The following is a 13,802-nucleotide window of genomic DNA, read 5'->3' as shown; positions in this document are numbered from 1 at the left end:
GGACCGTTAATCATGACCAACAACAAACAATCAATCTGACCTTAGCGAGCTCCCCAGCTAGCATGTTTCCTCCTTATCCACAGCCATTCACTTGCTCGTTCTGCTGCCTGAGACATGTTGCTAACCGCAAGTTTCAGGCTCCGTCCCCGAATGCCCAACTCAGTTAGTAAGGCAATAACGGACTTTGCCACAAAACCACGGCAGCCCACCTCTACAGGCCACACTCGAGCCCTCCAACCTCGCTGCTCTGCCTCTGCTGCCATTTCAGCATACCTAGCTTTCTTGCGCTCATAAGCCTCCTCAACTCGATCTTCCCACGGGACTGTGAGTTCGATAAAATAAACTCTCTTCTCTACCTCAGACCACAGTAACAAGTCCGGACGTAGCCGGGTGCTAACTATATATGCTGGGATGACTAGCTGTTCATTCAAGTCAACCCTCATTTCCCAGGCTCCACCTACACTTAGCTGCCCTAACTTGTGCCTGACCTTAATTGGTCTAATCTTTTCTCCCTCACGTACAAATTTGATCTGTCTAGTCTCTTTGCTAGCAACTAGAGAATTTACTTCTAGCCGCTTTTCCTCAACTGCAGCTGCCAAACATTTCAACACCTGGTTGTGACGCCAGGTGTATCGCCCCTGGGAGAGACTGACCTTACACCCTGACAGTATATGCCTCAATGTACATACACTAGAACACAACGGGCAGGCACCATCCTCGCCCAACCACTGATTTAAGTTCTGGGGAGATGGCAGCACATCATAAGTAGCCCCTAGAATAAATCTAATTCTGCTGGCCTCCATGCTCCACAACTCTCTCCACTTCAACTTTCTCTTCTCTACACTCTCCCAGTTCACCCACTGTCCTTGCTTTGCCTGCGACACTGCCTTAGTACATCTTACTGCCTCCTCTTGCCTATGTACTTCTTCAACTACCATCTTCCTCTTTTCTATTACTGATGCCTTGTTCCACACAGGTTTCCCTATGCACAACCCTAAGCCTCCACGCCCATGCTGCACCTGACCTATGATATCCCTATGTCTAAGAGCTGACTGTGCTTGCTGTACTGCCTCCTTTGGGTTCCACTTCCTCCCTGTTTTAACTGTGGGCGCTACACTCCTAACCACTGGATCCTTTGACTGAGTCAGAGTCATTTCCAGTCTAACCTTAGCACACTTGAACTCCTCTGTCAGGCTAGATAATGGCAATTCCAATATGCCTTTCCCATATAAGGCTACACTGCTTAGGCAGCGTGGGACTCCGAGCCATTTTCTAATGAATGAGTTAATCATCCTTTCTAGCTTTTCTACCTTTGAAAGGGGAACCTCATACACTGTCAGTGGCCACATCAACCGAGGCAACAATCCAAACTGCAAACACCACAACTTTAACTTTCCTGGGAGCCCTGACTTGTCTATACTTGAAATACCTTGAATCATTTCCTGCCTCACCTCCTCAAACTGTCCCTTATCACTGAGACTTGCATCATACCATCTTCCCAAACTCTTGACTGGTTTCTCTAACACTGTAGGCACCACCTCATCATTTATAACAAACTTCTTACCTACTACCCTCCCTTTAATGATTGAAATACTCCTGGACTTACTTGGCTTCACTTTCATTCTAGCCCACTGCAGATTACTATTTAACTTATCCAACAATCTGCTAGTACATGGAGCGGTTGACGTCATAGTCGTCATGTCATCCATGTATGCCCTAATTGGAGGGAGCCGCAGCCCTCCCTGCAGCCTTTCTCCACCCACTACCCATTTTGAAGCCCTAATAATGATCTCCATTGCCATGGTAAAAGCTAATGGGGAAATTGTACACCCTGCCATAATGCCTATCTCCAGCTGCTGCCAAGCTGTAGTGTACTCTGCTGTGGTAAAGCAGAGTTGAATATCTAAGAAGTAGGCTTTAACTAAGCTCTTTATACTACCTGGCACTCTAAAGAAATCAAAGGCCTCCCATAACAGACTATGCGGCACTGACCCGAAAGCATTAGCCAGGTCCAAGAATACTACATGCAGGTCTCTCTTCTCACGCCTAGCTGACTGGATTTGGTGCCAGATCATGCTGGTGTGCTCTAAGCACCCGGAGAAGCCGGGAATTCCAGCCTTTTGCACCGAAGTATCTATTAGCCTATTCTTTTCTAGATAACTAGACAGCCTCTGTGCCACAACACTAAAGAAAACCTTCCCTTCAACATTAAGTAGACTGATAGGTCTAAACTGACTTATCTCTAACGAGTCCCTTTCTTTAGGAATGAAGATTCCCCCTGCTCTACGCCACGCCTTAGGAATAACCTGCTTCTTCCAGACTACCTTCATCAGCTTCCATAGAAACTGCAACACATCTGGAGCACTCTTATACAGCCGGTAGGGGACTCCATTAGGACCCGGGGCTGAAGAGGCCCTTGCACGTCTCACTACTTCTTGAACTTCTTTCCACCTTGGTGGGCTATCATCACACTGGCTCTCTATTTCACCAATAGGTGGAATATCAGCTGGGACTGTCATCTCTCTAAACCTTTCCCTATCTTTGTGAACCTCCTCCAAATAGGAAATTATAGGTGTCGTCTTTTTATTTACATTGCAATGTTTTGTGTAACAAAACTATGACTGTGTCGCTATGTATTAACTACTATCGGCGGCCTCCGCTCTGACATCAGAGAGGGAGAGAGAAAGAGCAAAGGGCGAGAGCTAGAGCTAGAGAGAGAGAGAGCTAGAGCTAGAGAGAGAGAGAGAGAGAGAGAGAGCTAGAGAGAGAGAGAGAGAGAGAGAGCTAGAGAGAGAGAGAGAGAGAGAGAGAGAGCTAGAGAGAGAGAGCTAGAGAGAGAGAGAGAGAGCTAGAGAGAGCTAGAGCTAGAGAGAGAGAGAGCTAGAGAGAGCTAGAGAGAGAGAGAGAGAGAGCTAGAGAGAGAGAGCTAGAGAGAGAGAGAGAGAGAGCAAACGCAACGATAACATGGAAACAAGGACACCTATGCCGGCAAGATGTAATTATAAGTGGCTCTGCAGCTTTGTGTGTGGTTGCATCTTACTCTAAATACAACCCTTCATTTTACAGGGGCGTTTAAAAGTAAAAAGTAAAAATAAAGAAAAAAGTAGCGTGTCCCAAACTTTTGACTGGTAGTGCATATTGGGACAGCACAGGGACTTTCCAAACAAAACCTGCAAATTACCTAGATCCTTTTCCATCCATTTCCATACCCTTGTGCACGAGCCCTGAAATCTTTTGTCACATTATTGTTGTATGAATGCTGAAAACGAACCGAACTGTCAATCCATTACTGAGCAATGCATCTATTCGGTTTTGTCCAGCAAAACAAACAATTTACAATTTCCAATCTGGAACATTTCGAAGAGTTTTCAGCTGCACAATTAGTCGAATCGAAATCGGAAATTGAAATCTCAATATGGCCAAGTGCAATATCCAAATCGCAGGAGCCTGCAATTATTTGATCAAGGTCAAATGTGTCACAACAACACATTAAATTAAGCATTGTGGTGCTACAGAGATGTCCCTGCCTACAAATCATATTCTCCAGACGTAAGGAAACATGCTTGTTTGCTACACAGACCCCAGCAAAAAAAAATCACATCATATTTTATTTTTATTTTTTGTGTAAAAATAAAATACAAAAATTACCATTCCCGCTAAATTCGTATCGCATATCGCAATATCTCTGTCAGTACGATCGCAATAGGATTTTTTTTTGGCCATATCTTTCTACTGGCATGCCTTGCCTTTTTGCCTTTCAGCACTTAAAGTTAATCTATGTTAAAAGCTCTATTGTCACAGTCTTAGTGTTTAATAACCTAAGGGCATGAATAATTGAGTGCAGAGTCGGCGCGTGCTTCATTATGGCGTCACAGCTGTGGCGTTTTAGAGCAGACTGCACTTTTTAAATAGCTGAGTGCAGCGCTCAGCATTAAGTCGCTGTGGACATAATGATGAGGCTTTGTAAGGAAAATGGGCAAAATGGAAAAATATTCGGTGCAGCTGAAAGAGAATAGACTCTGATGTTATCGTTCATGAAAAGACAGGGAGGAGAGGGCGCGTTGGCTCGTGAGTCACAAATAGCTGGGAGAAAATACGTTTGAAATCAAAAACAGTGATGCACTCTATAACTAGAAAAGTGCACTCGGTAGAGTGCAGATCTCTGCCAGGCACCGCTACGCCTAACCATGGCCAAAGAACGGCACGTATCGTGCTTATAGCCTGTGTATTGTATAGAATAAAGATGTAAAAGCTCATTCGATTCAGACTATATTCAAATGTGTTGATATATCTTGGTTCTCATTAGTGTGAAATGCCAACATTTTATTCTGGCGATTGGCTTGCTTGATAATGGGGAGATGTAACCATCCCGTTAACGTCACAGGGTTTTCGCTCGGTCTGATGTCCAGATTATTATTGTTTTTTTACCAGACAAATGTGGTGGTCACAAGATACAAAGAACCGCTGGAACGGATTGTTGAAACACGCATTTCAAAGGTCGCTATTCACAAACATCGATATGTGTTTCTCTGGATGTTTCGATCCTCCAGACTGTCCCTGCACTGGGCCTAACGTGTCCCCGATGCGGAGAGCCATGCGTTTTTCTTTCTTTCTAAAAATGCTGTCACAGCCTCCACACAGCATCCACACTGCTTTGCATCTACATTAAACTCAGATATTCACATTTGTTTGTAACTGGGTTTGGGCGGAAGTCGCATTATAAGTTTTAAACGCCCTGCTCACTGTGTGAATAAGCTTCCGTATGGAGCTGCCCCGCCCCGCCTCCCTACGCTGGTCTCTACAGAGCAACAGGGAACACACGCACAGACTCACACACGGCCGAACACATCATCTCCTAGGACTAGCGGACATAATAATAAATGATAATACTCAAATGATCAGGTCACCTGCAACACATAAACTTACTAAATATACGAGTTGACAATTCCGTCTGATGTTAGGCTACAGCTTCTACACTTCTTATATATATATATATTCGCTTCTCTTCAGCACCTTAACACATTCAGTGCCAGCGACGCCATATGGCGTCATTAGAAATTTACCGTAGAGTGCCAGCGACGCCAAATGGCGTCAATAACTCGAATTTTTTTTTTTGACGGGGGGGTGTCGATCTATGCCTCTTACATCGCCTCTTACAATATCAGAGGTATTGAATGTGTCTAACCTATTTTACAGAACCCTTAGGTGGCGACAGCGCTCTCCAGATGAGAGAACGTGGAGTGAAACACACAGAAGAAGTCCCCATGTCGTTGGGGAAAAGCAGGAAATCGCATCGCATCCGTCCGTATGCAGCTGCTTCATTGAAGCAACGTTTAGCTGTGCCCCTGCAGCAGCCAATCTGCTATCACAATTGAGCACCTCGTTGTCCGCTGCAACAGCCTCCGTGTCGGCTGCAACACCCATTTGCATGATCAGCCGTGGATTTGTTATTATTCTCAACTTGAAGCATGGGAGCTGGTACACGCGGCTGTAAAAAAGCAGGATCTAGCAGACTTTTTCAGTGCTGAGCACAGGCAGAGAAAACAGCAGAGCAGAGAGACACTCCTCCCACAACGGGGGGGGGGAGGAGGAGGGGGGGAGGTGGGCACGCAGAGCCAAGTACACAACACAGACCCAGACAGCAGGACAGGGTTGGCAAACGCAAGCCAGAATATCCGATGCCCACCAGCAGCAAAAGATCAGCAAGAAGCTGCAACCAGCAGCGCATGCAGGCGCCAGCGCTGCTGGTTTCAGCTAAAAATATTATTCTTCCACACAAAATTCCCTTGCCTTCACTGTTTTATTGAAGGAAATTATTTTTGAGGTGTGACTACATCAGAAAATTAGCTTCAGAGTCAGTGATGTGCTTGAAATGTTTAATTTCACAAAAGGCTCATTATCTCAGCTCGTAGAAAAAAAGCTCTGTTTTTCGTTCAATCAAGCTATCTTCTCCGGCTCATAACTAAAGAACGGAAAATGGGATCAATAAACTTTTTTTTGCAGGTGATAGAAGAGAGTCTCATCGTTATTTGTGCGTGTTCAGTGTTTACATAGTAATTATTAAAGAAATTATATGACTGTTTTAAAATGCATTGCGGCCTATGTGGCACAGCAAGCAACCTTTTGCCCAAGGGCCGTGGCACTTAAAGTGTTAACAGATGTGACAAATGCGCTCCAAGTTATTCTCCCCACGCAGTAGCCATGGAACACTACACAGGGGAGGAAGGAGTCTCCTACCACATAGGGACGTCTGATTTCCTCACACATCTCCAAGGCGATCAGGTCAGCTGTCTGCAGACCAACGCTGCCGTCCACCAATAGGAATGTCCGCACCAGACTGAAACAACCAACGAAGAAGAAACATCAAGCAAATTGTATATTACATCAAAGCAGGGCAAAGTGTGACTGATTTTTAGTTTTCAAGCACATCCATAGCCTTACAATTACAAAAAAAGGTCTAGCTGCATATCTGCATATACAGTTTCTAAAAATATTGGAGCTACTTTGAAAGGCATTAGGGCCTTTAAAACTTTTACACAAACATGATCTGTAATTATAGCACCCCTCTCAGGCCAACTGGGGTAAAATAATTGATTCATTATTTTATCGTTGTTCATGGCTCAACCTGTTGCAAAAACATACACACAACAAACCATATACAATTCACCAGAAATGAAGAAAACATAACTTTGCAGATGCCTAGAAATAATGCTAATGCTAATACTGCTACGATGAATACTACTACTTTTGAAAGTTATAAGCCATTTGTTGGACATCTTTATCCAAAGCACCTGCAAGCATCACGCATGTGATATCAAGCAGCACTGGGTGTTAGTGTGTTGCTCTAGAAGCACAGTGGGAAAGTCTGACTTTTTCCTCGTGTCCAGGTAGGGCTCCACCATGTCCACAAAGTCTTTCGGCGCGTGGTGTCCATAGCCTGGCATGTCCACGATGGTGAACGCCTTGCCCACTCTGAAGAAGTTCATCTTTTTCGTGTGACCCTGAGGGGGAAAACATTATGAGCCTGAGCAAACTCAAATGAAAACACACAATTGGGACGATTTTCTCTTTGTAATCAAGATCATTGACATTAGCCAGTTAGTGCCGACTACTGTACCTCTGATATGAACATGTAATATATTCATAATAATCATATGGATATGATGCAGCTTGTTTGATGTTTTGATTACTTGATTAATGCTACACTGAATGATATAAAGATGCTGAATATTGACACAAACTATCAGCTGTAAGCAGTTTCACAAATACTGCCATCGATATCAGCCTTGAAAGCCCTTATCGGATATTATAGGTGCTCTGATGAAGGCTTCATGTCAGGCCTGATAAGCAAAGCAAAATAAATAATAATAAACAGACAAAGTCTTGTTGTTTTTCAGATTATTGAGTGGTGCAATCTCATGTTTCCCAGGGTTTCCATCATGTTTTAGTGACAGGCCCAAAAGGCCCAGAAGAGGAAGCACACCTGCTCTCTGAACTTCAAATGGCTTGTAGATGATCAGCAAACCTGTGTCCTATGACCCTGCCTGGCTGAAGGTGACGCTTTTCAGTCCCATATGAGATATCCAGCATCTGACAATAAACCAATACCCACTCTCACTTTGGAACATTACTGGACAAATTAAGTATCTTATAACTTATAAGTTTAATTTTGTTCCATTCAGAATTCTAGAGGATGCAGTCCCTGTCTGGTATATTTGAAATATTGAGCTGTGCACATCAGCTAGGATTTGTTTAAATTGCAAAATGGACACACCGCATTTGGAATAAATGACATGAGACGGACACGTGGGCTAAGAGTACTCACGGGAGTTTTGGAGACTCTGACTTCCACCTCAGGAGTCAGGGAGAACAGAGCTTTGATGAGAGACGACTTGCCCACATTGCTTCTGCCAATGAAACACACCTGGGAATAAAGCACACACACACACACACACACACACACACAAGCTGTAAATATCTATATTCAGCCGTATTGATTGATGCTTTTTGTTTTCCTGAGTGAATGTCTTGACGGCAACCGACTGATGAATTTATGCTTCGTTTTCTCGAGACAAAATGTCCTGAGCGTCCATGAAGGTTTCAATCTTTCTATACATTCATTCATTCAAAGGACATTTTAACAATGTAAGATTGCCACTCTGCCGCAGCAATCATTGTCAACTGAAGGCTATGACGGATGCTGTCCTGTAGCAGCATTATGACTGCTATGATTAGCTGCTGCAGTGTAGCAGTGGCATTATGACTGCTATGATTAGCTGCTACAGTGTAGCAGTGGCATTGTGACTGCTATGATTAGCTGCTGCAGTGTAGCAGTGGCATTATGACTGCTATGATTAGCTGCTACAGTGTAGCAGTGGCATTGTGACTGCTATGATTAGCTGCTACAGTGTAGCAGTGGCATTATGACTTGCTATGATTAGCTGCTGCAGTGTAGCAGCGGCATTATGACTGCTATGATTAGCTGCTGCAGTGTAGCAGCGGCATTATGACTGCTATGATTAGCTGCTGCAGTGTAGCAGCGGCATTATGACTGCTATGATTAGCTGCTGCAGTGTAGCAGTGGCATTATGACTGCTATGATTAGCTGCTACAGTGTAGCAGTGGCATTATGACTGCTATGATTAGCTGCTGCAGTGTAGCAGTGGCATTATGACTGCTATGATTAGCTGCTACAGTGTAGTAGCGGCATTATGACTGCTATGATTAGCTGCTGCAGTGTAGCATAGGGATGCACCGATATGAAAATTTTGGCCGATGCCGATAACCGATATTAACATTGCTGTTATGGCCGATAACCGATATTTACCCATGTCGATATGATCTGTATAAAACCACATTTTGATGATCATCACATTTTGTACATACTGAAAAACACATGTTAACACTGAATTTGAAAAAGTTATGCATTTCTTTATTTGCAAAGCCTTTGGAAAAGCCCATAAATCATAGATGTACTGCATTATTTCATATCAATGTGAAGAATTTGGCTGATAATGATAACCGATATTAACATTGCAACATCTGACCGATACCGATATGACCGATATGTTAAAAAATGACTAACATCGGCCGATACCGATATGATTGCCGATATATCGTGCATCCCTAGTGTAGCAGTGGCATTATGACTGCTATGATTAGCTGCTACAGTGTAGCAGTGGCATTGTGACTGCTATGATTAGCTGCTACAGTGTAGCAGTGGCATTATGACTTGCTATGATTAGCTGCTGCAGTGTAGCAGCGGCATTATGACTGCTATGATTAGCTGCTGCAGTGTAGCAGCGGCATTATGACTGCTATGATTAGCTGCTGCAGTGTAGCAGCGGCATTATGACTGCTATGATTAGCTGTTACAGTGTAGCAGCGGCATTATGACTGCTATGATTAGCTGCTACAGTGTAGCAGCGGCATTATGACTGCTATGATTAGCTGCTACAGTGTAGCCGCGTTTATGACTTGCTATGATTAGCTGCTACAGTGTAGCAGCGGCATTGTGACTTGCTATGATTAGCTGCTACAGTGTAGCAGCGGCATTATGACTGCTATGATTAGCTGCTACAGTGTAGCCGCGTTTATGACTTGCTATGATTAGCTGCTACAGTGTAGCCGCGTTTATGACTTGCTATGATTAGCTGCTACAGTGTAGCAGCGGCATTGTGACTTGCTATGATTAGCTGCTACAGTGTAGCCGCGTTTATGACTTGCTATGATTAGCTGCTACAGAGTAGCAGCGGCATTATGACTGCTATGATTAGCTGCTACAGTGTAGCAGCGGCGTTTATGACTGCTATGATTAGGCATTATGACTGCTATGATTAGCTGCTACAGTGTAGCAGCGGCGTTTATGACTGCTATGATTGGCTGCTGCAGTTTTGCTGCTGCTGTACGGGCGACCGCCAAGTCCCAAGGGACCGGGGTTGGGGCTCGTCCATCTCCCAGCTCCCAGACACAAGACAGATGGCCGGGGGGCTCTGGCTGCCAGTAAACCTGCGAATACATCATCCCACTGACAGAGCGGAGAGGGTGAGCAGTCACTAACGCGCCATGCCAAAGAGACCCCATCGTCCTATCAACACAACGCTCCGTTCTGGGCCCGCCGGCCAACGCTATTGTCTCTAAGGTTATAAATCTGTTCATTTATTACAGTGTCCACTCGCACTTAATTATGTATGAGGCTGCGGGAGTGGAACGGAGACATTATTCTGAATTTTTCATAGACAGAGCCTCTGCATTACAGGTCCAGGGGGCACGGTGGTGTACACAACTTCTATGGGTTTATATGCTCAACTCACTCACTCATACACACAGTTTCTCTTTCTTCTCCAACACTGACCGGACTGTCCCGATGACTCCACACCTGAACCAGCTTAACGCATTTCCAACACGATGGGAAGCAGACCAGTTGTTTAGCCTGAAATGACCTTGTCGGCTATGATATGAACAGGTTTGTAGTCTTAACACACCATTGTGTGACAGTGTAAATCCCCCTCCCCATTCTCTTGCACTGACCTCTGGCTGTTTCAGTGTGGGTACGTGGTCCATCCTCTCTGCGGAGGTGTAGTAATCAATCTTTTGAAACGGCGACGGGCGGAAGAGCTTCTCTGCTTCTACCATGTTCTCCAGACTGGGATGAAACAGCTGAAACGGCATTCTGTCCACAGACCTGCAGATTTGGGTCCATTTAATTAAAAATTCTAATTCATGTTGTTTCTTACAATACAGAATACGTGTAACCTAAAGGGTCTATAATTGTAAAGATTTGCCAAATACAACAGATGACCAGACCTGTCCAGGTAGGTCTCCAGCTGACTAAAGGGGTAAAGTAGGCCTTGTAGTTTCTTCTGAGGAAGCAGAGAGGCTTTCTGGAGCGAGGCCAGCTTATGGGCGCCGCACCAGAACACAACGCGGACCCGAGTCCCGGGCTGCAGCCACGGTCTCAGCCTCAGAGGAAACATCTTGTCCCCCTGCAGACTTCAGACCTGCCTGCGCCTGGATGAAAGAAGTAATTCAGGTCAGAGAGTGTAATTGCTTACCGGATGTGTGCTAAATGAACTGGCTAGCTGCCTCCTGGACCCTATTCTGCACTGCAGCTTTTCGTCTGAGTCGTTTCCAAGTTTATTTTTAAGCTGAACTGAATGTAGCTGCCAAGTTAGATAACAAATCCTCTAAAAAACCTCTCTAAAACAAAAACGGATTCGTTTTTTTAATCATCAGAAAATAAGCAATAGAAATAAAATTGAAATCCACAATGATTTGGCGTTTGAAAATACAAGCTATTCCGACCAAACAGTAGCGAGTAAATTATGAATTGCTAATCACCTGGATCAAATTAACAGGACAGGACATGAAAGACAGTTAGAACAGCTAACATTAACTTGTCAGTCGCCCCTCCCCCACCAAGTTTCACATCGACGTAGGCCTATAGCTTACTCTCACTCACACAAAAAATCTCCTCAAATTATAAACGAATAATATGCCACATGTAACATAACAGCGTTGTTATCACTGATGTTGTGGCTGGAGTTCTTAGCAGTTAACGTTAGGGTCCTTGGGAAGCTAGCAAGCTAACAAAACATTGCCATAACATGAATATTACTTGTTCATTTTATGACTTACATAAGTGCCAACAATTTGATTCCCTGTTCATGAATAAATGCGTTATCGTTTGGTTAGAAACGACAGTTATTCACTGCCATTTGACAAATCTCCTTCCAGTATCCTCCATGCCAGGTGCAGCGCTCAACTGAGTCCCGCTGAAACAACTACACTCTGCTATGGATCCGCTGATGTATTCGTCAGACGACAACCGACAGCGGCAACAAGACAGCCAAAGTCACGCGCACTTCCGGTTTACATTTCGTAAAATTATTTAAAAATAATTTGTCAAATCCTTGGTCAAACCAAGCGGTTCTTGGAATCATGAGAGACCATAGAACAATTCTCTCTGACCAAAACTAAAAAGAAAGCCTGTTATTATTGTTGTTGTTGTTGTTGTTGTTGTTGTTGTTGTTGTTGTTGTTGTTGTTGTTATTATTATTATTATTATTATTATTATTATTATTATTATTATTATTATGGAGATGCTTTGTTTTTAAGTTTTTGACCGAGTGAAATATTCTATGGTCTCTGATGATTGATTTTTATTGATTGATTGATTGATTGATTGATTGATTGATTGATTGATTGATTGATTGATTGATTGATTGATTTGTATTAAGTGTCATGCATTCTACAGTGCCCAGCCCTCATGGGCCTACAAGACACATAAAATACAGCAATAAAACAATAAGACAAGGCAACAATGGTACAAATAAAAATAGCACAAATTGCAAGTCAACATAGGCCTACTGCTCAAAGAACAAGACAAATCATTCCATCACTTTTTAAACAGAATGTTCTGTCTTTGTTCCCATGCCTGACAAATAAAACTTGCAGTGGGGAAGGTCCCTTTTTTAAACACAGCTCCAGTTTCTCACAGTCATCCAAGTAAAAAAAAAAAAAAGTCGGCATAAATAGAGGACATTTAACTAAAGAGCACTTCCCTTGCATCATCATATGCAGAGCAATAGAGCAAAAAGTGAGTCTCGTTTTCAATTTCATCTAAATCGCATCGTAAACAGAGTCTATCTTCTTCAGGCGGAGCATTAAACCTACCAGTCTCTATTGCTAAGAGAAGGGTTCCAGAGCGTAACTGGGCACACAGAGATCTTTTTCGTCTGTCCAAGTCAAACTTCACATAGGGCTCTACACTGTAACTGTCTTTTATGAGACGATAGGTTCTTAGTTTTGGTTTATCCCATAAGTCAACAGACCGTTTCACCTTATGCAAAATAAACATATCACTTATAGTCGCTTGGGTATCACATAATAACCTGTTAAGCAAAATAAAAGACAAGTCATTCAAATAAAACAATAGGCCTACAGGTGGTGTTTCTGAGTTATGGCGATTTGTGTGAAATAGGCCAAACCCACAAAACTTTGGAAGTCGATTATCAAAACGGTGTGGACTATCAAAAAGAAAAACTGGTTGATCAGTTTTATGCAGGACAGTGTGTTGTGTTTTGGTGAAGATTGGTCAAAGCAGATATAGCTGGGGAGCTATCAGCCCGCACACTCACCGGATAAAAAAAGTTTTAGGTGCAAGGCACAAGAGTTTCTGGCTTCGTGCTGAAACGCGTACGTTGTTGCTTTGAAACAGGAATAAAAACCCTCAAAAGGACATTTTTGAGTGCTGGCTCCTTCTCTACTGCTCTTGGTGAAGATTGGACAAAATATGTAGGAGTAGCGAAAAAATTCAAAATGGTGGAAAATCTAGTTAGACAGAAATGGGGCGGGTTTATAGGAGTAGTTGCATAATGACCCAAGGAATTCAGAGAGAAAGGACGTTTGATTGTAGTCTAGATGCTATGGTTCAAAGGTTATGGACCAAAACGTAAACAGGGCTGTTACTGCCACCATCAGGTCAATTGATATAATTTTTACCACGTGCACAGCGTGCGCAGCGTGCGCAGCAGCGCATGGTCAAGAGAAGGATTATGATGTCATCAGTAATGATATCATCAGTGATGATGTCATCCTTCGTGTAGACTTCCGCCCCTGGGCTGAAATCTCTATTAAACGGAGGACCCCTTCACGAAGGTGAAAGCGTGTTGCTCAGGAGGGATGAGGAGCGGAGGAACATGAGACGGACGAGGCGCAACAGCCAACATTGAGGAGGGGTGAGAAACATTGGAAACTTGAAAGACAACCAGGTCTAGAGTACAAACTTTTAGTTTTAGTTT

General features: G+C 43.5%; 1 protein-coding gene across 1 annotated transcript in view; it reads right to left on the bottom strand.

Annotated features, from left to right (window-relative positions):
* The window catches only part of gtpbp8 (GTP binding protein 8), a 42,064-nt gene extending 30,309 nt beyond the window's left edge, over window positions 1-11,755 (bottom strand). The window contains exons 1-6 of the mRNA XM_083639012.1: window positions 11,638-11,755; window positions 10,807-11,010; window positions 10,531-10,684; window positions 7,826-7,924; window positions 6,871-7,001; window positions 6,238-6,337 (exon numbers count right to left, since the gene is read on the bottom strand). Of these exons, the coding sequence (XP_083495138.1) occupies window positions 6,238-6,337; window positions 6,871-7,001; window positions 7,826-7,924; window positions 10,531-10,684; window positions 10,807-10,976 (654 nt within the window). The 5' untranslated portion in view covers window positions 10,977-11,010; window positions 11,638-11,755. The remainder of the gene's footprint in view (window positions 1-6,237; window positions 6,338-6,870; window positions 7,002-7,825; window positions 7,925-10,530; window positions 10,685-10,806; window positions 11,011-11,637) is intronic.
* Window positions 11,756-13,802: the final 2,047 nt, after the last annotated feature.

This window comes from Poromitra crassiceps (genome assembly GCF_964638095.1).
Source record: "Poromitra crassiceps genome assembly, chromosome: 6".
NCBI classification, from domain to species: Eukaryota; Metazoa; Chordata; class Actinopteri; order Beryciformes; family Melamphaidae; genus Poromitra; species Poromitra crassiceps.
This window is presented reverse-complemented; position numbering and strand designations above follow the sequence as displayed.